Raw genomic sequence first — 25,536 nt, forward strand, 5'->3', positions numbered from 1 at the left:
AGTTGCAGGAAGAGGTCAAAGCAGAGGCTCTCCACATCCAAAGCACCCGAGACAGTAAGAGTCACTCCTGGAAACCAAGGTTCACTATGAATGTGAAGCCGGTGGAACTCAGAGCCTCGAGGAAGAGCCACAAGGAGAGCTGGAGGAAGCAGAGACCCCAGAGACGGGAAACGGGGGTGCTCCCTTGGGTCTGATCTAGGCCACACCCACCATCGTTCACTGGGTGTCCAGCCAGGATGAAGGAGGGGACAGAGCCTGGAAAGACACGGACAGCCCGGTGAGCTGTGATCAGCCCTCATCAGGTGTGTTCAAACTTTCAGGAGTGGGTGGGCCCCCTGCTGAGCCCTGGAGACGGAGTGGCCAGACCCAAGTCCCTCACCGCCCGTCCAGAGGAGCAGGTGAGAAGGAGGATTGCAAAACTCTCATCTATAGCAACCTACTTTCCTCTTTCATTTCCTAACTTTGTTCTATAGAACAAAGTTCTACTTAGAAACAAAACAAGCCTGCACAGGGCAGCTCCCCAGGGACGTATGGCACGTGGAACAGGCCCGCAGGCTCCCCTTTCCCCACCCCTCCAGGGACAGATTGAAAATCAGACACAAACTTCACAACAGCAACCAAAGGAGGACGCAGTCTCCTGCCGTGAGCTTCAAACAGGAGAAAGGAAAAAAAAAAAAAGGAGGGGTAAAAAAGCCAAGGAAAGATTAAAAAAGAAAAAAAAAAACCAAAACACTTGTGACAGGTTCTATGCCTGGCCCACCCCTGAGTGCCTAGCAGTTGTCCTGGGAAAGGAGGTGACTCTACAAGACCCCAAACATTCTCAGTAAGGCAGGATAATGGGGAACGTGGGGAAAGTCGAGCATAAACCGTTGGGGGTAGATTCCTCGCTGGCACCGAGGATCTTGCCTGGGCGGGGCGCGGGTAGGATACAGAGACTCAGTGCTGCAGCCTCTCTGGGCTTGAGAACGTCATTGCCAGAAAACAGCGATCCAGGTCATGGGGGCCTGCTGACATAAGTAGATGGGAAGATGAATTGACAGACGGGTAAATGGATGGATGGATGGACAAATGGATGGATGGGTGAATGGATGGATGGATGGATGGATGGATGGATGGATGGATGGATGGAAAGACAGACGGATACACGGGTGGGTGGGTGGATGGATGGATGCGCCCATGGATGAGGGAAGACATATAACATGCAAGAGACAGAGACAAAGTTTGGTCCAGAAGGAAACACGACCTAAACAATGTTAAAACTCTTCCTGTTCTATGAGAGAACAGAGAGAAAACACCACTGATAAAACAAATCGAGGACAAGATCAAGAAATACTATTATGGAATCAATAAAAAGTAAAAAAGAGTAAAGTTATGCCTGAAAATCAAATTAATGTCATAGGAAAAAAGACTTTTGCGACCAAATTGCCTTTTAAGTATGGTGAGAACAGACTGATTCTCGATGAAGCAGAAACATGAGGAAAAGAGAGCCTGTGGGCTCAGGAACCTGCCAGTGAGACCCAGTAAAAGAGTGACACTGAGAAGGCTGGCTGAAGGGCTGAGGGTGGGCCTCCTCTCCCCCGGTCCACACGGGACCCTCACACCTCTCCCCCCTCCCCCCCGGGACCCTCACTCCTCTCCCCCCCCCGCCCCGTCCACACGGGACCCTCACTCCTCTCCCCCCCTCCACACGGGGACCCTCACTCCTCTCCCCCCCCCCCTCCACACGGGACCCTCACTCCTCTCCCCCCCCCGCCCCGTCCACACGGGACCCTCACTCCTCTCCCCGGTCCACACGGGACCCTCACACCTCTCCCCCCTCCCCCCGGGACCCTCACTCCTCTCCCCCCCCCGCCCCGTCCACACGGGACCCTCACTTCTCTCCCCCCTCCACACGGGACCCTCACTCCTCTCCCCCCCTCCACACGGGACCCTCACACCTCTGCCCCCCCCTCCACACGGGACCCTCACTCCTCTCCCCCCCTCCACACGGGACCCTCACACCTCTGCCCCCCCCCGTCCACACGGGACCCTCACTCCTCTCCCCCCCTCCACACGGGGACCCTCACTCCTCTCCCCGCCCCCCCTCCACACGGGACCCTCACTCCTCTCCCCCGGTCCACACGGGACCCTCACACCTCTCCCCCCTCCCCCCCGGGACCCTCACTCCTCTCCCCCCCCCGCCCACCGTCCCCCCTCCACACGGGACCCTCACTCCTCTCCCCCCCTCCACACGGGGACCCTCACACCTCTGCCCCCCCCCTCCACACGGGACCCTCACTCCTCTCCCCCCTCCACACGGGACCCTCACACCTCTGCCCCCCCAGTCCACACGGGACCCTCACACCTCCCTCCCGGACCCTCACTCTCTCCCCCCCCCACACGGGACCCTCACTCCTCTCCCGCCCCCGTCCACACGGGACCCTCACACCCCCCCCGGGACCCTCACTCTCTCCCCCCCCGCCCCTCCACACGGGACCCTCACTTCTCTCCCCCCCCCCACACGGGACCCTCACTCCTCTCCCCCCCTCCACACGGGACCCTCACACCTCCCCTCCCCGGGACCCTCACTCCTCTCCCCCCCTCCACACGGGACCCTCACACCTCCCCTCCCCGGGACCCTCACTTCTCTCCACACGGGACCCTCACTCCTCTCCCGCCCCCCTCCACACGGGACCCTCACTCCTCTCCCCCCTCCCACGGGCCCTCACACCCCCTCACGGGACCCTCACTCCTCTCCCCCCCTCCACACGGGACCCTCACTCCTCCCTCCCGGGCCCTCCTCTCCCCCCTCCACACGGGACCCTCACTCCTCTCCCCGCCCCCCTCCACACGGGGACCCTCACACTCCCTCCCCCTCACTCCTCCCCCCCCCACACGGGACCCTCACTCCTCTCCCCCCCCCGTCCACACGGGACCCTCACACCTCCCCTCCCCGGGACCCTCACTTCTCTCCCCCCCCCGCCCCGTCCACACGGGACCCTCACTTCTCTCCCCCCCCCCACACGGGACCCTCACTCCTCTCCCCCCCTCCACACGGGACCCTCACTCCTCCCCCTCCCCGGGACCCTCACTCCTCTCCCCCCCTCCACACGGGACCCTCACTCCTCTGCCCCCCCCATCCACACGGGACCCTCACACCTCCCCTCCCCGGGACCCTCACTTCTCTCCCCCCCCCCACACGGGGACCCTCACTCCTCTCCCCGCCCCCCGTCCACACGGGACCCTCACACCTCCCCTCCCCGGGACCCTCACTTCTCTCCCCCCCCCCCGCCCCGTCCACACGGGACCCTCACTTCTCTCCCCCCCCCACACGGGACCCTCACTCCTCTCCCCCCCTCCACACGGGACCCTCACACCTCCCCTCCCCGGGACCCTCACTCCTCTCCCCCCCTCCACACGGGACCCTCACACTCCCCTCCCGGGACCTCACTCTCTCCCCCCTCCACACGGGACCCCTCCTCCCCCCCCCCCTCACCAGGACCTCACTCCTCTCCCCCCCTCCACACGGGACCCTCACACCTCCCCTCCCCGGGACCCTCACTTCTCTCCCCCCCTCCACACGGGACCCTCACTCCTCTCCCCGCCCCCCCTCCACACAGGACCCTCACTCCTCTCCCCCCCTCCACACGGGACCCTCACACCTCCCCTCCCCGGGACCCTCACTCCTCTCCCCCCCTCCACACGGGACCCTCACACCTCCCCTCCCCGGGACCCTCACTTCTCTCCCCCCTCTCCACACGGGGACCCTCACTCCTCTCCCCGCCCCCCCTCCACACGGGGACCCTCACACCTCTCCCCTTCCCCATCCACACGGGACCCTCACACCTCTCCCCCTGCCCATACAGGATCCACACACAACCGCAGCTCACAGCCACGGGCCCCAATTATGATGTTACAGCTACGCATTCTGCCGGCGAAATGTACCCTGGGGCCAGGAACCCAGGAGAGGTGGCAACAGAGGAGGAGGGAGGGAGCTGCTAGCCGCGCCTCCCACGGGGTCTGAGCCACCGAGCAGCCTGAGCGCCCCCCGCCCGGTCCTGCCTGCCTGACGGCACACCCCGGGAGAGCCCAGATCCGCCCTCGCGTCCTGGCGTGTCTGGCACCCTGTCCACCTGCCTCAGCTGCTGTCTGTAGGGACACCCGTGGTGACACTCGTCTGTTTCAGGCTTGCCGGGTTTGGGTCGATCTTTCAAAACCGTTTTCTCCTTTGCTTTTTTTTTTAATGACTTGACGTATTTATAATACACATGCCTCATTTTACCCCAAAAGGTCGTTTTCCTCAAGGATGGAATATGTAAAAATAAAGTGGGTATTAAATGCCAGGCGCTGGGAGGAGAGATGTGGCGTCGGAGTCGGGTACATCTGCTCCGTGCCGCGCGGCTGCCGTGCTCCCACACGCGGTCCTCCCCCGTGGAGCCTCAGCTCTCCCAGCCTCTCGCCTAAACGGGTCGCCGTCCGTTTCCGGGGTCTGGCTTCCCTGGCGGAGCACCACCTGCGGCTCACCGGTGTCGACGTGTGCAGCCGCAGGAGGCGTGATCTCAGGGCGCGCGAGCGACTCACCTGTTCTGATGCACGCTTGCACCTGCCTAATGGGGTGGCCACCAAGACCGAAGTGAAACGCGTGCACCGTGACAGGCACGGCTGACACACAGCGTGGCTCCCCGGGGACAGGCTCCTCGGCCCTCACCGTGTGCGGCTCCGGCCGGGCCGCCCCCTGGGCTCTTCCAGGCCCTGCGCCTCGCTCAGAAGATGCCAAGGCTGACGGTCTGATCCACCCGGTGGCGGCCACGTGCTCACGAGCCCCTCCGCAGAAGACTCGCAGACCACGGCTGGTAAAGGAGTCACAGCCAAAGAATACACACAACTCACGTGATTCAACAACAAAAGATCCAAACAACCGGAGAAAAAAGGACTTGCACAGACGCTTCTCCCAAGAAGAGCCACCGACGGCCAACAGGCGCGTGAGAAGGTGCAGGACATCACTCACCATCAGGGAAACGCAAGTCAAGACGACGGCGAGGGACGACCGCACCCCCATCGGAATGGCTATCATCAAAAAGACCAGAAGCCACAGGGGTTGGCGAGGATACGGAGAAAGGGGACCCTCTTGCGCTGCCGGGGGGAGCGCGAACCGGTGCGGCCACTGTGGAGAACAGGATGGAGGACCCCCCGGCAATGAACTCTAGAACCACCCCACCGCTGGGCACCTGTCCGAGGGACTGAAACCGGATGTCCGCGCCCCCACGTTCACTGAAGCGTTGCTCGCCGTGGTCAAGACACGGAAACAAGTGTCCGTCCGCAGGCCAACTGCGCCCCTTCGAGGCAGGCGAAGAGATAAGGAAACGCTGGCGCATCCACGCGGTGGAACGCCACCCGGCCCTCGAAAAAGAAGGACTTCTGCCTTTGAGACACACGGACGAGCCCAGAGGACATCACGCTGCGTGAGACGAGCCAGACACAGCCGCTGCGCGTTCTCCCTTGTGCGTGGATCTAAAATACAGCCGACGCCTGATGGGGCGCCGGGCTGGCTCAGTCGGTCAGGGGTCCGACTCCTGGTTTCAGCTCAGGTTGGGAGTTCGAGCCTCACATCGGGCTCTGGGCTGACAGTGTGGAGCCTGCTTGAGATTCTCTCTCTCCCTTTCTCTCTGCCCCTCCCCAGCTTGCTAGCTCTCTAAGTAAATAAATAAACTTAAAAAAAATAATAACATACACATGATGCTTGAGCAGCATGGGGGTTGGGATGCCCTAACCCTAACCCCAGTCCCCACATAGTCGAAAATCCGAAAATCCGTGCGTAACTTCCGACTCCTCAAAAAATTAACTAGTGACAGCCTACTGTTGACAGGAAGTCTCACCGATGACATAAACAATTCATACACATTTCATATGTTGTATGTATGAGATGCGTATTCTCACAATAAAGTCAGCCACAGGAAAGAAACTTACTAAGAAAATCATAAGGAAGATACACTGACAGGACTGTACTGCATTTATTGAGAAAAAAAAACCTGTACCTAAGCGGGCCTGCGCGGTTCAAACCCACGCTGTCCAAGGCCCAGTGGAGTCCAATGCACAGATATAAAAGGCAGAATGGTGGTGGGCGAGGGGACATGGGAGACGTTGGCCAAGGTTGACAGGGTTTCACTTAAAAGATGAGTAAGTTCTGGGAATCTAAGGTACAGACGGTGACCACACATCACAGGCTCGTGTCGTCCACCTGAGAGTTGCTGAGAGAGTCAAGCTTACAGTCCTCGCCCCGCCCCCCGCCTGCCAACACACAGAGGGAACCACGTGAGGTGATGGGCATGTTAATTATCTCGACTGTAATGACCATTTCACCACATCGCACGCCTTAAACACATACAATTTTTATTTGTCAACCATGCCTCGATAAAGCTGGGAAATATAAAAATGAGATAATTTTGGAAAGAAAACAAGAAGCCCCTGTGCAGTGTGGGTACTGGTAACAGGGACGTGCCAGAATGCACACAGGCCAGGCACCCAGTGTGGCCGAGGACGTGAGGCCTGAACAGGCAGCCCTCCTTCCAGACGGCACCCTTCCCGAGGCCCAAGGTCCCTGCCGTGTGTAACCCTAGTGACGGGCTAAAAATGGCACCTCTAGGGACGCCTGGGTGGCTCAGTCAGTTGAGGGTCCGAGTTCGGCTCAGGTCACGATCTCGCGGTTTGGGAGTTCGGGCCCCGCGTCGGGCTCTGTGCTGACAGCTCGGGGCCTGGAGCCTGCTTCGGATTCTGGGTCTCCCTCTCTCTGCCCCTCCCCCACTTGTGCTCTGTCTCTCTCTGCGTCTCAAAACTAAAGAAAAATAATTTAAAAAATATTATTTTTTAACGGCACCTCTAACCGCACTCCACTCCGATTAGCTACTAAATGATCCTAACCTGCCGCACGGCCTCTTGGTCACCAGTTACAAAGGGACTAACCGGCAGGGGACATCTCCCCGTGTCCCCGCGACTGAGCTCCAAGGACTGAGGCAGGGCACTTGGCAAAGCCAAGGTCCGTGTCCCAGGGCAACAAAGCCCACTCAGTGCCATAGGCTCGGGCCACGTGGGGCTCCTCAGCGGCCTGGTGGCAAGGAGCTCGGTGCGCGGCCTTCCCTGCCACTCAGGGGACACGCCCGCTACCTTCCTGCCGCCCTATGGCTTGTCTTGCTTGGTATGTGCTTGAACAGGGCAGACCGCAAAACAGGAGAGAGCAGGCTTAAAATGAAAGGCCATCTGCATTCAGAAAGCAAACAAGAATTAAAGATCACATGGCTTTCATCTGGTATTATTTCTGGTTTCAAAAAGGTTCCAGATTCGATGTTAAAAGAATAATCAAAATTAGCAGAATTAACTGCTATTAGTTTATGGCATGGAGTTTACAAGTGACTTCAAAACTACGTGTCTTTGCGGGGGTGCCCGGGTGGCTCGGACGGTTAGCGTCTCACTCTTGACTCCGGCTCAGGTCATGATCTCACGGTTCGTGGGATCGAGCCTGCATGGGATTCTCTCTCTCCCTCTCCCTCTCTGACCTTCCCCTGCTCGTGTTCTCTCTCTCTCAAAATAAGTAAATAACCTTAAAAAAAATGTGTGTCTTTGTCAGTAAGGGGTGACGGATGGCAGCTTCTGGACAAGGACAAAGGGGATGGCCCAGACCTGCCCCGTGTGGCCAGCGCCTGGGTAGGAGACGCCCACCAGCGCCAGGGAGGCCACAGCCTCAGCCAGCCGTCTCTGCGTTCGCGTTCTATCGAACGGGGTTCTCCTGGCTTGTCTGCTTGTGTGACCGGAGGCTTTCGCCACGAAGGGAAAACTCTGAAAGCCACTGTTCCAACCCGGGCTCCGGCCCGCACCCGTGCGTCCTGTGAACGCCTTCCTTCAGACGCCCTCTGCGCCGCCCGCCGTGCGTGGCACCGGGCCCACGGCGTGGAGGCCGCACGGTGACACAGGGGAGTGACCGGCACGACGGCCCTCGTCAGCAGTGCCGGGCGGCAAGGAAGCCCAGGCTGGTCTCACGGGGAGGTCGGCAGTGGCCCAGGCCTCTCGGAGGCACTGCCACGGGACCCGGAGTGCGCTGGCATACAAGGGGTCTGAGGGACACGTGAGACCGGGGCGGGAGGACGGGGTCACCACCACCCCAGCTCTGAGCAGGCAGAGAGCGGGGCCAGTGAGGTGTCGGGAGGGGAGCAAACCTCGAAGGGACGGCGGTTTAGGCGAAGGGGGTGCGGCCGCAGCCGCCTGGGGCCGGGATGCAGGGCAGGGACGAGAAGGCGGCAGGGGACATGCCCCCAAGGGGTCTCTGGGACTCTGGGACCAGCACGCTGGGAGAGGGGAGAAGTGGGAGGCTCGCGCGGGTGACGCAGCGAGCGAGCGAGCGAGCCCGCCGTGTGCCCGGGGTGGGGGCGCTCGCACGGCTCCCTCACACGCCACGCCTCTCCACCGCGAAAGCACATCCAGGGAGGGCAGGACGCGGTCTGACCTTCTGAGGATGTAGGAGTCGGGTGGGCAGGGACTCCTGGCAAAGCTGCTTGGTACAGAGTGAAAAAGAGAGAGAGAGAAGCAGGAGAGCGAGCTTCTGTGACAATAAAGCCGCAGGGCTCCGTGGCCCAGGACGGGAGGCCCACGTGCCCCGCTCGCGTCTACACTGGAGGCCCGCGCATTCCCACCGGCCCACGGCCGCCACGTCTGCGCTTCTGCTCCCGGGCCGTGGGCCTCCTCTGTGAGCAAGTGTCTGAATAACTTCCCAAGGGGGAGGGGGGGGTCATTACATTTTTAAGCCTCTCTTTAATGCTAGAATGTTCTTCCTTTCCTCGAGGCCAAATCTGCCCCCGGACTCACCCCAGGTCCTGGCGTGCCCTCCACGGAGGCTGGCCTCCAGCCCTGCCTTCACAGGGCGGTCTCTGGCTGCCGGCAGCAATGAGCCCCTCCTCTCCTTCCGAGAAAGTGGGTAACACTCAAGTTGCCAAAAGTCGTCCAACTTCCTCCCAATAAAGCCACACGGCTAGATGGTGAGAGGTTGTAAGACACGGGGAGACACGGGGACACCGCGGGAGGCGGAAGGCGGCCGCGACGCGTGCTTGCGAGTGAGTGACTCACCCGTCACCAGAGCCACGCGGGGTGTCCACGTGGACACCGTCCTAACCTGTGAACGGGGTGCTTTCCACACCGGCTCCCCAGTCCCTGCCCCCCTCCCGTGGAGACTGTGGGGCTGGAGCTCCTAGAACCAGCCCGCAAGCGCAATGAGAAACGTTTTCTTCTTACGCTCGGAAGAGAATCGAAGATGGAAAAGTGATAAAAGTATGAAAAACTGAATAAAACACACACAGGCTGTCGGTGCAGTTCCTGAAATTCAGGGCGTGCTCAAGATGTAGTGGGCCCTTCCCCACCCACCTCTGCCGCCGAGGGCCTCGCGGGGCACAGGGGCCATCCCCAGAGACACTGGGGCCCGTAGGGCCCAGAGAGGGGGCCCCCACCTGCCACCACCGCCAGGACACCGCTTCCTTAGCAAGGACACACTGGACCCCAAGTCAGGGGTCCCCCCACACGTGGGAGGCCTGGCTTCGTAAACACTGGGTGGACTTCAGGGCCCCCACACCCACTGCTCACGGGGGGAAGTGTCTCAGCCCGATCAGGCCTCGTGTTTACGGTTAAACTGAACTTCTCACGTTTGTAAGTTTCCTGCAGAAATGAGCATCTTCCACCAGGAAGGGTAAACTGAACAGCAGAAAGGGAATTTTATAAAAACCACTTTTATCCTGGATTCGGTTACCGGTCCTCTTTTCTTTTCATTAAGGAAATGGTTCCCACTCCCAGCTGAAGACCGATCAAATGGCATGATTATCACTGTATGTGGAAAAGGGAACGTAATTCCTTTTATTAAAATAAATAAATCCCCAAACACAACCTTCAGGATCCATGGTCTCCACCTCAGGTATCAGCACGTTTGTAATTCAAGATGTGCTCCGCGTGTGCCCACGACCGGCGGTGGCTCCCGGCCCCCCCTGCCCTCCGCGCCAGCAGCCCTGTCCAGGGCCCCCCACCCCACCAAAGCCAGCAGTCGTGGGACAACAGAAGGCGTCGAGGAAACCACGCTTAGTTTCTCTCCCCCCGGGCAAAACCGGGGTAACCTCGGGCCCCACGGCCGTCCGGTTCCTGCCGCTCGTGTGCGTCAGACCTACGGCCAGCAAACAGTGAGAACACAGGGCTGAGACCTTCTGATAAACCATCAATTCAACTCTCCAAAGACAGAAGAATAGATTCATTAACACATGTAAAACACACACACACAGCTTGTGAGCATAAGGACTTTATGAGTATTACGAGCGACAGGGAACCACCACGGAGCAAAAATGATGAGGTTACAGCAGGGCAACTGCCAGTGGGAGGGGACATGCCCGGCCACCTCCTTTCTGGACGGAACCCGTGACAGAGCTCCCACACACTATTCAGAGGCGGGAAGAGGGCTCTCACCTCCTGTCCAGCCCGCAGGCCTCAACTCACCCACTAGGCTGTTCCTAAGAAGGGAACATATCGCACTTCAGTCTCACCCGAATTTCCAGAATTGCTCAAATTCGGCAAGAGCTTTGAAATCTTCACTTGCTGGTTAAAAAGACGGCGTGTTTTAACTTGTCAGCACAGGTGGCATGAGACGTGCTGCAGCCAACGCCCGGACGGCCGCAAGGGCTCCACCCGCTCAAGGTCAGGTTCCTAACATGTCTCTGCGATAAACGGCTTCCAGAACTCGTGTCTCGGTCACCAGGGAGCCATGGGAAGTTCCCCCAAGTCAGCCCTGACCAAAACCCTCCCCCAGAGGACGGGGAAAAGCAAGGAAAACATCTCTTCTGGGTGAATCAATGGCAAATACACTTTCACAATGTGAACAAACACTCGATAAAAATAATAAAAATATACATCAGAAATTGTGACTTACCACCATCAGATACAGTTGCAGACTGAAAGAAAAGAGAGAGAGACATGAGTTAATGAAGCCTCATGACCAAGTCGGGCAACAGCAGGCCTGTCGTCTGAGGAACAAGCCGCCAGGTCCTCCGGAGGGGCTCCCAGCTCCCCGTGTGGGCGTCCGAGGACGACCAGACACCTCAGTGAGTCAGGAGCTCTGCTCCCACTTCCTGGGTGAACCCCGCCCAAGCCGGGCAGGCCGGGGACACGGGGCTCTGCGGAAGTCATCATCCTTTTCATTCGAAAACAACAAATCCCGGCACGTCTGGCATCATCAGTAACACGCTGGAGAAACCCGGTCTGGGAGCCCGTCGGTGTGCATCGCCCGCAGGCCACACCGGCCCGCGCCAGGCCGCTCTGGCACCTCCACCTGCCGCGGGGACCGGGCCCCTCCCGGTGACGGTGACAGGTGCCCGGGTGACGGCACGGCAGGGGCCAGGAGGGTGCCCGCAGGGGGTGAGAGCAGAGGAGAGGAGGGGGGCCGCTCAAAGGCACCGGGGAAAAGACCCGACGAGTCGGGCAAGGGCAGAACAGGCCGGTAGGAAGACAGCAGGAGGCTGGGGGGGGGGGGGGGGTCCCGAAAGGACAGGCGGTCGGATGAACAGAACGGGCCCGTCGGAGGAGGGCTCCTGGGAGATGCAGGCAGGTGGGGAAGGAGGGAGGCGGGAGGAGCAGCTGAGGAAGGACAGGATCCGGGCGCGCGCACCGGAAGCCGGAAGGAGCCGACGAGGGCGGGACTGAGGAGCCCGCGGAGACACCCTACAACCCTGTGGGACGTCCCGGTCACAGCAGGGGCCCAGCTCTGGAGAGCAGGTGCAGGCCAGGCCCGACGGCACTGGTGCTGGGCCTCCCCCGGCCTCCACCACGCGCGGGACCAAACCCCACAGCTCGGGTTCCGCGGCAGGATGAAGGCCGCACACGCTCCTCTCAGTAGCGGCCGCCGCCCTCCCTGGCTCAGTCCTGGGAGCCCAGCAAGGAGACAGACTTGCACTCGGGTCCTCTCTGCAGAGGCAGCCGAGACCTGAGCGCGGGACTCGAGGAAGCTCTTGCCAAAGGCGCGGCTGACAGCCCATCCCCAGTGCCAGGCCCCCCGAGACCTCACCCCGGCAACCTGCGTGCAAGATGGGGGACCCCCTCCCATTCTGAGCCCCTCACCTCGTGGGTCTCAGACCTGGAAGGCTCAAGGGCCCAGCTAAGGGGTGGATGGCCTTCTGCCCCAGAAAAAGGGCCTGTCCTCTGACAGCCCGGGGAAGCCACGTCCTGATGGTTTTGGAATAGGGGCTTCTCGCTGTTTCAAACCATCGCGGGTCCTGGGGCAGAAACACCCCAGAACTGTTTCCTGGTACCTTATCGGTACGTTTCCAATAGTAAAACCACACACCGCTGTGTGTCCGGTTTTTACACGTCCATCTTGCCAGACGGGCAGGTGAGCGCGGACTCTGGCAAACCCGCCTGGGCCGTCAGCCCTCGCCCCCCAAGGGCGTGACCTTCCTCACGCAAGCCCCCTTCCCAGGCCAACACACCGCGGAAAGCCGTCCTTCCGTACTCACAGTAAAGCACCAGCAACCACGTCATACAGTCAAATTATTCCCTTGAGATTATGAGAAGAAAACCCACAAGGCCACACATAACGTCGGAAATGCTATCGATAATAATACCAGAAAAACGAATCCTGAAACGTAAACCTCATAAATATGAAGGCCATGGCTGACTCCACGCTGTGCTCACAATGGAAAGTAAGTTCTGATGTTAGCAGATGGAGCAAATGCACTACAAATCTCTACACCCAGCCCCAAAATGAACTCGAGGCACGTCCCCGAAGCCAGAAGAGGCGGCAGAAGGTTGGACGAGAGAGGGGTGTCACGGAGCGTCGCAGGGCAGTGCGCACGGATCCAGGTAAAGCGCAACCAACATGCTTTTCACAGAAGTGTATTTTAGGGGCTCCTGGGGGCTCAGTCGGTTGGGCATCCGACTCTGGGTTTCGGCTCAGGTCACGATCTCAGGGTCGTACCCACGGCGTGAAGCCTGCTTGGGATTCTCTCTCTCCCTGTCTCTGCCCCTCCCCTGCTCCCAAAATAAATAAATGCACTTAAAAAATATATACTCTTTTTCCAGAATAATTTTAGATTTACAGAAAAATTGTGAAGACGGTATAGAAACAAATGTGCTGTCAATATACTGCTGCTCCATAAACAGCAAAGGAGCCACTAGGCGGGACTGAGGCGTGGACCGGGCATCGAGTGCAGGGCGCAGGCCACACGCCCCGGGACTCCTGGGCAAAGATGGCCAGCTCCCAAACCCCCTGGGAGGAGAGAGGCCCAACTGAGGCCCACAGGAGTTCCAAAAAGTGAGCCTGCCCCAGTAAAAGCTCACAACTCAAGAATCCCCCCAAACCCAAGGGAAGAACCCAGGAAGAGAAAGAGCTCCCCGAAACAACTAGCAGATCCTCAGACGCTGGGAGGCTCTGACACAGAACGTCGAATAAAGGTGAAATCGTGAATCAACGTGGTGATGGAGGAAAGAGGAAGTGAGGCGGCAGACGTGACAAGTAACCCTTGATGAGATGCTCACAATGAAACTGCACTAGTTGAAACGCGACACTCGGTGCAGAGATTAGCAGTGGTAGGGCTGAAAAGAAAATCTGGGAATTGGAAGACAGCCCTGGAAAAGGTCACACTTGTGGCAGCTCAGAGGCCAGACCGGCCGGGAGGGTGCCACGGGGTGCCACGGGGATGCCTGGGGGTGCCAGCCTGGACACGGGCCAGCAAAGTCAGAAAGGAGCGCTGTCCTGTGGGTGCACACCCTCCATCCAGCCTGGAGAGCACCCCCCTCAGGCACCCCTCACGCACGTCCTCCGGGAGAGGGGCTCGGGCGCTCCGTGCGTCACCCTTGTTCACCAGGCTCCAGGAGGGGCTCAGCATCTCTGAGCCACGGCCTCAAACGTGTGTTTCCTTCCCTTTCCCCAGTTTGGGGAGCTGTGCCCAAAGAGTACTTTCCAAGTTTAAAATACTAAGGAAAGTTCCAGGCGTCTGGAAAGCCGGGGGCTAGTGGGCTCTGTGTGCTAAGGGTCCTCCCGGAGGGGCCTGTAAGGGCTCAGAGGTCACAGATGTCCCCCGCCCACCCCACATTTCGGAGAAACAGGTGACGACTTTTCCTGACCACATTATTTAATTTGTAAATAATGTACAATTACCATTAACCTAACTCTTCTGTTTACTGTCCAATATTTATTCTACTTGTAAGCACACACCACCAGGGAGGGGCAGAGCTGGGCCATTACGTCAGCCGATCCCCGCTCGGCACCCCAAGTCCTCAGCCCCTGACGTGGACACGGGAGCAGGCTGAGCACGGATCAGGGGCCTTCGCTCCAACAGCGGGGAGAGCCGAAAGAGGTGAAGCGGCCTGCCCACGGCGACAGGTGCCGGCGGGGAGGAGTCTGGGAGGTGCCCTGTGGGGAGCACAGGGCACAGCACTCAGCGCTCCGCATTGTGGGAGGGGGTGGGGAGGCCTAGGCAGACAACCTGCCAACAATGGGGCAGTGGGAAAGACAGGGAACCCCCAAATCATTTCTATTTGCCTCAGGACCATGACACGTCCGGTTCCGACCCCTGCTACCCTTTTAAAGCCTGGTGTGCATTTTTTTTTTTTTTTTTTAGCACATCCTGGCCGCTGGAGGGGGGAAGCAGTCCCAAATGGCAAAGCTTCAGAAACTCCCACAGAACATTCCCAGAGAGCAGCTCCCGCAAAGGGGAAGCCAGCTGCTCAGTGTGACTGAAAGTCAGGCTTTCCCGATTTCTCGGCGTAGGGAGACCCCGGGCCACCGTAAACATTTTTATGAATTACAACTTAACATTCCTAATGTTTGTTCTGTACAATTTGTGTTAATAAGTTGATTTCATTTGCCCGCGTTTTTGGGTTCTTCCCAAATTCCCATACCTACATGTGATCCTTACAAAAGAAGCAGAATCGTAAAACCAAGCTTCCAGGGAAGAAAGGTCCCGGTAAGTCAGCACTTTTCCGAGCTTCCAATTAAACATGTGCCGTAATCGTATAGCTCTAAAGAGTTCCAGCACATTCCTGCAAGACTGGAATTCAGTCTGTTTTAGAGAAACTTACGAAGTATTTGAGATACGTGGTTTAAGTTCAAACAATCTCCACTCCTCGGGTCAGTCTCGTAAGCCCGATAGTTCAGTAGAAATCATGTTTATTCCCAGCAGGGAATCTGTCTGGACCACACACATTCCATGCATATTTCACTTGGAATTAATGGTGTGACAGTTTTAGACCATTTACACGAAGCACACTGGATGATGAGTCTAGCCTTTACCGAGGTTGAGCCTGCAAGCATTAAACTGTATCATTTCCAAATCACTTTGATGTATGGTAACACACAATAACATCCGTTTTTCATGTTGAGCCACTGACAAAATTTCCCGTCTTAGACACAGAAAGCGTTAGACACCTGGTCGTATCTGAGTCCTAAAGAAGAGACCAGGGCTGCAAGTTGCCCAAAGGCACCAAATGTTCTGAATACAGAGAGAATGTAAATAACCCAAATGATGAAAACCCCGAGGAATTTAACAATTCTACTTGCATCTAATATATGTTTATGTGACTTTTTAAAAACTTGATCGTTTCCGTTTTAACGTGACCCCTCGCCGGGCCGAGTGCAGAGGAGAGCAGGCGCGTGTGGGGCCTGTTGGGCTCACGCCCTGACTCAGCTCCGCGGGCCGAGACGTCTTCACACCCAGCCACGACCCTCGGCGTTATCAGGTCAGGTCAGTGGCCACCAGCCACGGGTGTGGATGACGATGACAACGTAAGATGGACAGGAAAACGTGAAACCCAAGTGCTTCCCGGATCTACGCTGTGCGCGAGCCCGGCCTCAGAGTTGCACGTGTGCGCGCGCGGGTCCTGCCGTGTCTCCCTGACTCTGAGAGCCGCTGTGGGAAGCCCCCAGCCCCTGCTGTCCCCTCCCCTGGCCAGCCCACCTGCACCTTGTCAGGGAGGCCCTCCTCGCCAGGCCCCTGAGTGGGCCCGCACAGCCTCCACGTCGGCCCCTGCAGGCCGGCCCCCAGGTCCCTCGGTGGCGAGACGCCTGCGTGGCCTCCCACAGACCTCGCAGCGGCCTGGCAAGAGGGCCAGGCTCGGAGCGCATCCCCTCGCGAGGATTCCACGGCGTTCCATCCCAACCCCTCCCTCTCTGTGCTCACACACGTGAGCACACAAGCACACCCCCCCCCCCACACACTACGGCTTTCCAGCAGGTTCCACCAAGAGACACCTGGGCAGAAGGCTCACATAAAGGCGGGGGGGGGGGGCGCAATTTCTAAGGTTCAAACTATCACGTTCACGGTAAAGAAGTTCTCTGACCTAGGAGACAGGGATGACACACGGCACAGGCACTCGGGTGACAAACAGGACAGCTGGACACAGTCATGGGCGAGGGCGAGGGCGAGGGCACAGCCATCACGGCACGGCACACCACAGTTTGTGCAGCCCGCCGGGAGAGGCTGCAGCAGTGGGGGACCCTCAGTCGGCTCGCGGCTGAACCTGGGCCTCTCTCTCTAAAGTGTGCCTCAGAGCCGCGCGTGTGCACGCACATCCCGTGTGCGGGTCCTGATATGCACGTGTGTTTGCACGTGGGCACGTATGCACAGGTGTGTGCGTCCCAAAGACTTCTTCGGCCTCCAATAAAATCACAAGAGACCGAATGAGGCCAAACCCACAATGACAGCATCCTCCCAAGGACTCAAGAGTGAATATTCCTGTCAAGCACTTGGTGAAGGCTGACGTGGTGCCTTCTGCAAAAACCCTGACGAGCGAGCGGCACGCAGCCTCCACGCTCAGGCTAGGGGATTGATTCGGAGTGCACATCCGACCTCGCACAGAAACCCTCCGACCTTACTGCTGACTGAAGACTGCAAATCCCCCCTCGGGGCCAGCCGGCCCGGCTTAAGGGAGACAGGGTAGGAGGCGGCAGAGGGTCTGGGATGACGGCCACGACTCAGCAGCCCGACAGGACAGCACGGCCAGCGAAGGGGAGGGAAACTCGCCTCTCTGGAATGCTCTGTGGGGGCGGCAGCACTCAGTCTGGCTCTCAGACAGACACCGTCCCCGAGGAGCTCCTTCTGCGGGACCGGGACACGCAGGTACACGCTGGAGACCGGAATCCAAGCCCCACTCTCGGGCGAAGTCGAGGCCCAACCCCAGGGAAGCGCTTTCTCATCAAGGCCGAGATGCCTCAGGGGGTTCCCAAACCTCCACCCAACGGAGCTGAGCGGAGCCTCAAGCTGGAGCCGTCCATGCGTCCTTCCATCCTCCCGGGCTGGCTCCATCGGCCCCGGCAGCCCCACCCTCAGGGTCAGGCAGGGCCTGGGGGGAGGGGGGAGGGATCCCGCTGAGGTCGCCTGCACTCACTGAACGCCTCCTGCACACGCGGGTGCGTGTGACACGGCCGCACGCCCAGAACGGGCAGCCCCGCCCCCAGGTGCTTATGCTGGGGGCTGGAGGTGAACCCAAGACGTCACGTCCCCGCTGCCTCGGCAAGTCGACGTCACGTCCCCGCTGCCCGGGCAAGCCAAGTGCTACGGGAGCGCGTGGCGTGGAGAAGGGCACGCGCGGTGTCCCCTCGGGCTGGAGACGGGCTGACGCAGGGCAGGGTGCGCACCCCCAGGGCTGCAGGCGAGAGAGCGAGGTGGGGGTGAGGAAGTAAGGACGCAGGGACACACTTGGAGGGCTGAGTCCTCGGGCTTTGGCGGCACGGGGCTCAAGGGATGGCCAGAGCGAAGGGCAGGGGACACCGAGGGAGAAGCCCGACTGGAACGCTACTCCCTACCCGCCTCCTGCACATCCAGAGGGAGCTGGCAGCAGCGGGGTCCCTGCTGCCGCAACAGGCTGGAGGGCTGTCGCTCGGAGGCACCTGGGGAGAGAAGCCAGGGGGCGGGGTCCTGGGGAAACCGGGGCCCCCGGGAAAGCTGGTCAGGATGACCAGCATGACCGACGGGTGGTTCTGGGACGGAGGGTGCCAGGCGCCCCTCTCGGGATCAGGGAGAAAGGAGCCCGCGTGCCGGCTGCACCCCAGGACCGAGGGCGGCAGCAGCCAGGGCACACGGTCAGCAGGTCACCCAGCTGCCAGTTCAAGGCGACTGACGTCTTCACAGAAGGGAGGGGAGGACGTGCAGACAGAAGCTCGAGTCTCCCTCACACGTACCGGGAGGTCTTCTCACACAGATGGCCAGAATCAGAGCCTCAGAAAGTGAGAGAAGACTCTGTGCAGCCACTGAGTGGGATACATGCAGACCGCCCCCACGCAGCTGCGGCCCCCCCCTCCACCCGCCGTCAGGGTCCAAGGAGGTGTGGGGCGAGGCACACGCGCGCTGAGGGACAGACAGCCCAGCAGGGCCGCGTTCCCCCGCGCAGAGGATGCAGCCCGCGTTCCCCCGCGAGTGGCACAGGCCAAGAGCGGAGACAGGCACTGAGCGCCAGCCCGCTCGCCTGAGCTAAAGAAGGAGAAACCCAGGCAAAGGCAAAACAATTGCGTGCGGCCCACCCGAGCCAGCCGGGCGTCGGCCCACAGAAGGGCAGGCCTGCGCGCTCGCTCCCGTCCCACGGCCACCCTGGCAGCCGGGCCCGTGGACGCACCCCGACACCGCCTCCGGGGCCCGCTCAGCCCCCCACGTGCGCCGGCCCGGGCCGAGGGGACCCCGCCCCTGCTCTCGGGTCGCCCCTCGCCGCCTCCGCTGCCCACCTGGCCGGCCCGCGAGGGGACCGGGACCGAGTCCTCGTCCGCGACAGGGGGAAGGAAGACCCGGCTGCCAGAGCTGCGGCCGGCCCTGCCTGTGTGGCCCGCTCTCCCTTCCTCCCCCTGCCTGCACCTCCCCTGGAGCAAACCCGGGGCGGCCCTCCTCACCGCCGGGGTCTGTCTTCCTCCAGCCTGTGCAGGCCTTTCTGCGGGGCTGGCTCGCCCTCCACGCACCTGCCACCGGGCGCTGTCACAGCCAAGTGGAGCCCTGAGCGTGGCCGCCCCCACCGCCGCCCCGAGCGCCTTCAACAGAACACGGGACTCTGTCTTCCCAGCGCAGCCCTTCCTGTTTTCAATCCTGCACGGGGCTCAGTGCACGGAGAGGTGGAAGCCCCTTGGTCTCTGGAAGGTTCTTTCTCTCATACTCTAGCAGCCTGAAGGCAGCTGCCTGGGCAGACAGACCTCACAACACATCTGTGACACGAGACATGCTTCCAGGCCACGGAACCACAGACCTCGGCCAAGCGCAGCCCAGTGCCATCTGTACTTTATGAGCGGGCAGGGGAGGACGAGCCGCAAGGGTGACTAACCTCCCGCGCAGCCCTGCCCATCGGCGTGGAAGCCTGGCAGGGCCGGGCACGGATCCCGTCACTCCTCCCGGGCGGCCCGGCCCCGAGAAGGGCCACAGCGGCGGTGGGATGACGGGTCCACGCGGGAAGCTTGTCGAAGCTTTCTTCTTGTGACAGTTCGCGTTCCTTCTAGGCTGTGGGTCTCCGTGTCTCCCCCCACCGCACCTCACCAGCACCCACCGCTCACGCCCACCCCGACGTGGTCGGGGCTGATGGCTCGCTTTGTTCTGACAGAGGCGCATACCCACACGTGCAAAGTCTACTTATGCTGAACTTCACTTCGTAAACGACGGGAAAACTGTGATCTGCTCATCCGGCCGGTGGGAGCCTCACACTATTTCAGGGTCAGCGCCCACCGGCTCTCCTTTGTGCTCCAACGGCCGTGGGAAGTAGCTCTCCGCCTCCGGATAAAAGGCGCTCACGAGAGGCACGCCGCGTTCACGGAGCCCACGTGCGCTGTGGATGGAGGCTGGCCTCCCCGGGCACCCCGCTTACAGACCAGCAATTAGAGGCGCTAAGACAGCAGAGCTGGTGAGGTGTGGAGCCAGCCTTCCCACACGGTGCCCCCGAGTTTACCCCCTTCACACCGCGTGGCTGCAGGATCGCCCCCTCGCAGCGGCCCTCTTTCTGCCCTCTTCCCCACGGGCCCACTCCGAGCCAGAAAGAGCTGCGGTGCCCCCACCACTCGCCCACCACCTTCTGATACCACCCTCGGCCCCGGGGAGGAGAGAGCTGCGCGTTTTCTGTTGCTTAAAATACAACCCGCACGCCCAGATTTTAACACACTCATGCGAACAACTTATTTGCCAGTTTGAGCACTTGCAAAAAGTTCAAAAGGGATCCAAATCATTTATACAGGCAAGTACAAAGGCAGCTTTTTAGAGACCTTTTTTCTCACCCGGCATAAAAACCAACATTTCCTAAAACTTGCCTTTACAGATCACTGAGATGAGAGTGTGGTGCATGGGTACGTGCAAGTAACTAACTGGTTAATCGGTCCATTAAGGACACGGTATACCCCAAATGCACTTTCCCATCAAGGACGAGGCACAGGGTCCTAGGAACACATCGGCGTTTCTGCACCAGGACTGCCGGGGGCGGCCACGCGGCAGGCACGCCCGTAAACATCAAAGCCACCCCCTCCCCCCCCCCCCCCCCCCCCCCCCCCCCCGCCCACCCTCTCCGGTGAGCTTTAGTAGTGCCTGGGCTTTTCAGACTACACGTTGCGTGTTTTTAAAATAGATGAAAACGTGCACTGACTGCGTAAGGTTCCTCCTTGACCGACCCAGCTGACCTATTTCTATCTTCCATTTAAAAGGGAGGATGAAGCCCCCTTTCCCTCCATTTCACCCCCAAACCGGTCACCTCTGAACCGGCTCGCCTGCAGCCGCCGCCCTGAGGTTCTACTTAGATATCACGAAAACTGCAAAATGAAACAGCCCTCAGAAAAGAACGAATTTAAAACTGGTACCCTGCAATTAGTGACATTTACATCAACACAGCACGGCCACAAGAGGAAAATAAAATTATTCTTTTTTTAAATCTCAAACCTTCCTCTTGCCTGGCTCCCCAAACCTTTTTTGAAAAACTTTTCTAGTAAGTTCAACTTTATAAGCTCAGATAATAATCAATCATTCAATAGGATTGCCAGTAGTTCCCTATGTACATGTATGAAGCAAAATCAGTTCGTTACATTTTAAAATATCAGATACAAAACAGCAATTTAAAGAAGACGATAGATTTGGATAATCCGGTTGAAACTTAATACTTCCCCCAAATTAGCTCCCTCGCTCCTCTTTAAAAGCTGTTAGAATTACCGCGGGAAGGACAAGACCACTGGTGCTCTCTGTGGGGCTGACTTACAGCGCGAGCAGCCGGGGTGCCCCGGGGGCTGAGCTGGACCCCCCGCGACCGACCCACCGCCCAGCCTCGCTCCGGGTGTCCTGTGGTCCCAGAGCCGGGCATTCGCCGCCACAGGACTCACATTTAGCTCCACGATGGAGGCACGAGAAGAGCTTTCAAAGTTTACACTGAAAATCGACCATTTGCTGAACAGTCTGGAAACAAAGCAATAACTGAGATGCCAAGTTGTCTTAGAAAAATTCTGCCAAATGACAAGAAACTTACCTGCTGATCGCTTAAAATGTGTGTTTCCTTTGACAACGCTTTGCCCAAATTCATCTTCAGACAAGAAGATTTCTGCCCCACACCAGGCACGCAGATCTAAACTATACCATTTGACACAGTAGCATGCCTGTGCATGCCAGGGAAGTTTAAAGACATTTCAGATGAAGTTCCACTTGGCTCTCTTTGTAACCCATGGCAACAGGACACTGCAGGAAGCTGTGGTTTGCCAGGGATCCAGGCTCCATCTCAATTGTCTCAGATTAAAAAAAAAAAAAAAAAAAAAAAGGCCGTTTACATAAGTCACGCTGTGAGATCATTTTTAAAGTATTTCCTCTACCAAATCAGAAGAATCAAACTTGAGCTGATAGGGGTAATTCTCAGTCAGCCCAACAGCTGCAGAGAATTTGTTTTTTTAGCAGCGTGGCGCAGTTCACAGCCTTAATTACAGTTGCTGACGGTTCTATTATAAGCCTCCATATGCACGAGTCTGTGTGGTGCCAACCTGAGGAATCGGCCGCGTTCCTAAAACCCGTCTCAGGCATCTATCGCTGTGCTGTGTCTGCCTCGTCTGCCTTCAGATGCCTGACACAACCTCAAAGCGAGGGAACCGCGGCAGGTCCTCGTACGCACAGGGGGCAGAAAAGAAATAAGAAACGGGTTCTAGAACCTAGGTACCACTGCAAAATTACCCGTCAACGTTCTGGAGACTCCCCGGTAAAGTGCTCACCACAAAGTGCTTCTTCGCTGCCAAAACTCTACAGCCCTGGAGGTACGGTCTCACGTGCACGGGCTCCAGCACTCAGCTCACCCTGGACCGTCAGATCGGAGCCGACCTCAGGAAGCAAACACGATGCCCAAAGGGCCAAGAGGCTGGGATGCTGGCCCTCAGGTTTGGGGTCAGGCCATCAGCCGGCCACACTGACCATGCAGAGCCCATCCTTACTTTTGCTTTTCCGTGGGAGAGACGGGAGCATTCCGTGCGTGAGCGTTCAGTACAGAGAATCCATAACACGGAGCACGTGACTCTGTGTTTCATGCACGACTGTACAAGGCCTGCCCGAAAGGTGAAAATCTTACAGACCATGGGCATCAGCCCAAGCTTCTTCAGACTGCTTTTCTCTAGAGATCCACACACAATAAAAGTATGAACCGACAGCACAGGGCTAGGAAGGGACAGAAGCCTCCAAGGCCGTCCACACCACCACCGAGCGCAGGAAGCGCCTGGCCCGGCTCACAGGAGCCGCCGGGGCCCGCGAGGGAGACAGCACCACCCAGGACTACGGGGAAGGGGGGGTCCCAGTGAGAGGCGGGGATGGGAGCAGCAGCCTTTAGCCCGGGCCCCCAGGAGGTGGGCAGGGGCGCCCCGGGCTGCCCCACCTCCCCCCTGCTCCATGGGGCGGGGCGGGGAATGAGCCTCAGCCGAGAGAGCTCCCTCCAACCCCCCCACCCAGGGTTTCCTGGGCTCCCGCGGTTGCCCCACCAAGCCTGGAGGGGCCTCATGTCCAAGTGCCACGGCCTGCTCACTCCACCTGTTCTCCGGGCCATAGGAGCAGGACTCATCGTCTTTCCCAAGCAGGCCAGCCAGCCAGTGTGAGGGAAAGCGGGGGCCACGGCCTGCAAACAGGCCCCGCGGGCACACGGATGAGTCGCCTTTCCTGGGTATAAATCAAGTCTGGCAGACAAGGCCAGCAAGCCCACCTCCTTCCCCTGGCGGCCGGGAAGAGAGAAGAAGCCGCACCCAGAGCGCCGTGTGGTACAAACCGCAGGCTGGCAAGGCTGAGACAGGATCTGGCCCGGCCCAGTGGGTACAGGCCACACGCCACCCCCCCCCCCCAAGCTGGACACGCATGCCCTGATGTCACCCTCCAACACGCACACTCACACCCCATACGTGTGCACACACAGACGCATGCACACACGCACCCATACACGTGCACCCATACATGTGCACACACGCACACATGCACACACACTTTCAGAGAAAACACACTGGAAGGTTTTCATAGGTGGCCAGGCCAGCCAGTGACTCTGTGACCAGGTTATTGTCCTCACTCATCTCCCAGGGGCCTAAACTACTTGTAGGTTTGGGGAGAGGGCAGTGGCCTCCAGGCCAGAGTGCAGGCCAGCAGCACCCTGGCCCAGAAGGCCTGCCAGACCCGGGACAACCACCAGTGACCACCAGTGACCACAGGAGCCCGGAGCCGGACTGCGGGACTGGTAGGCCACACCCCAGGGCACGCGGCAGATCCCGAAACCCAGCACCCGGGCGCCGAGTCGTGCACGCCGCCGCTCGGGTGCCGGACCTGTTCTCACTCTAACCGCCTCAGACGGAAGCGCCCATACCCCACCAGAGGAAGCTGACCCCCACCTCGTGCATGTGGCCGTCGCGTGTGGCCCACACAGCCGCCCGCCGCCATCCGGCTCCACACGGCACGTGCTCTCTTGTGTCCCTTTGGGGCCTTCTGTGTCTCCCCATTTGCTGTCAGCCTGCCCTTGTCTGCCGTCCGCAGGGCAAGGAGAGGGAGGGGACGGGGGCAACAGTCTGGGGACAACCCCCGCCCGTACCACACGGTGCCCTCGGCCCCCAGAGCCCGGCTCACCTCCGGGGGAAAGGAGGGGTTCCCTGGCTGTCAAAGTGTCCAAGGGCTCCCGCAGTGCGCCAAACACGCCCACCATCGCATCCTCCCTATTCTGACGAGCGTGCTGACTCACGGCCAACTGGGGACTAGCCCCTAATAAGACCAAGTGTGGGTCTGGGCACGACGGGAAACGCCGGGTGGCAGTGGCGGCGTGGCCTGGCACTGCACGGGCTTGGGCTCGGCAGGACAGGGAGCTGCCCAGAGGCAGTGGGGAGAGGGCCAGCTGAGGTCGGAGCCGTCCTTGGCCCCCAACCCCAGGCCTGCCCGGCCACGTGAGCTGCCGGCACTGGTCCACCCCAGCGGGAGAGCTGGGGGCCGTGGGGGGGCGGGGGGTGCTCTGGCCCAGGAAGCCAGACAACAGGAAGCAGGTGGCAAGCAGCTACAGGCGCGTCACCGGGCTGGAGGGAGCCCAGAGGGCCTTTGTGCCCTCTGCCCCGAGCCAGCCCAGGGGTCTGTCCTGAGCTGAGAACGCAGTGCAAGCACTCGGGGATGGCAGCAGAGGTCCCGTGGGGGGCTGGGTGGGGGAAGCTCAGGGAGCATATCCGGGGAGGGTCCGGCCAGAGCACACAGATGGGGGGGGTGGGAAGCAGCGGGCATCCCGGGGGGAACACCGGCAAGCCAGGCAGAGAGGAGCCTCGTTCTCTAGACCCGGCCACCTAGAAAATTCTGGTGAAGGGGCCCACCAAAGAGCTCCTCCCGTATCCTGGATCCCCTTGCAGCGGCCGCCGCCTCCCCAGGTGCCTCTCACTGGTTCCTGCCGCAGCCCCAAGCCAGTCTCGGGAGGGCAAGGGGCATCGTCTCCTAAATGCCCCGGACCCGTCATGCCTTCCCTGGTCTTCCACCCATCCCGGCACAGCTGGACCCAGAGGGAACACACGCACTCCTCTACAGGTTCAAGCGTGGCAGAGGGAGATGAGCGCAGACAGCAGCCCAGCCTCAGATGCAGGGGCCGCTCCCACCCCCACCCCCCACCCCCCACAGAGAAGTCTGGACAAGTTGGGAGGAAAATGCATGGCCTCGGCGCCCCCTGCTGTCCAGGCCCTGCACTGCCAGTCCCTGCTAACCACAGCTGGGCCCTCTGCCAGCCAGCCGCCTTCCCCCCAGCACAGTGCTCCCGGGGGGAGTGCAGAGGGGCCGGGGTGTTGTGAGAGCCAGAAGGAGCGGCGGGGAGCTCCCCGTGGGGCTCTGGCTCCAGCCAGAGAGGCCCCAGGGGCAGCAGGGCAGGTGGGCCTGGCTCTCAGCAGGGGGCCCGTCTAGAAAGGCCATGAACTGAAGGACCCCACAGTCTAGACAGCAGCCAGGTCCCCTCCCCTCCCGGGGCCACAGCGAGCTTGGGCACCGTGGCTGTCACTAGGGTGCAGCCAGCTTGCTCGAGAATAAACATCCAGTCTGTGGGTCACTGTCTGCACCACCCAACTCTGCCACTGTCCCCAATAAAGCTTTA

The 25,536-nt window shown here is 59.9% G+C and overlaps 1 protein-coding gene across 6 annotated transcripts in view; it reads right to left on the reverse strand.

The window, feature by feature from the left end:
- RGS12 (regulator of G protein signaling 12) overlaps nucleotides 1-25,536 on the reverse strand; it is a 120,972-nt gene that overhangs the window by 46,561 nt on the left and 48,875 nt on the right. For 4 of the 6 annotated variants that reach the window (XM_027071333.2, XM_053217657.1, XM_053217655.1 and 1 more), the window contains one exon: nucleotides 10,925-10,946. In XM_027071333.2, the coding sequence (XP_026927134.2) occupies nucleotides 10,925-10,946 (22 nt within the window). Of the gene's footprint in view, nucleotides 1-10,924; nucleotides 10,947-21,453; nucleotides 21,712-25,536 lie in introns of those variants that run through there. The other 2 variants (XM_027071563.2, XM_053217659.1) reach the window with 2 other exon arrangements.

This window comes from Acinonyx jubatus, chromosome B1 (assembly GCF_027475565.1).
Source record: "Acinonyx jubatus isolate Ajub_Pintada_27869175 chromosome B1, VMU_Ajub_asm_v1.0, whole genome shotgun sequence".
Lineage (NCBI taxonomy): Eukaryota > Metazoa > Chordata > Mammalia > Carnivora > Felidae > Acinonyx > Acinonyx jubatus.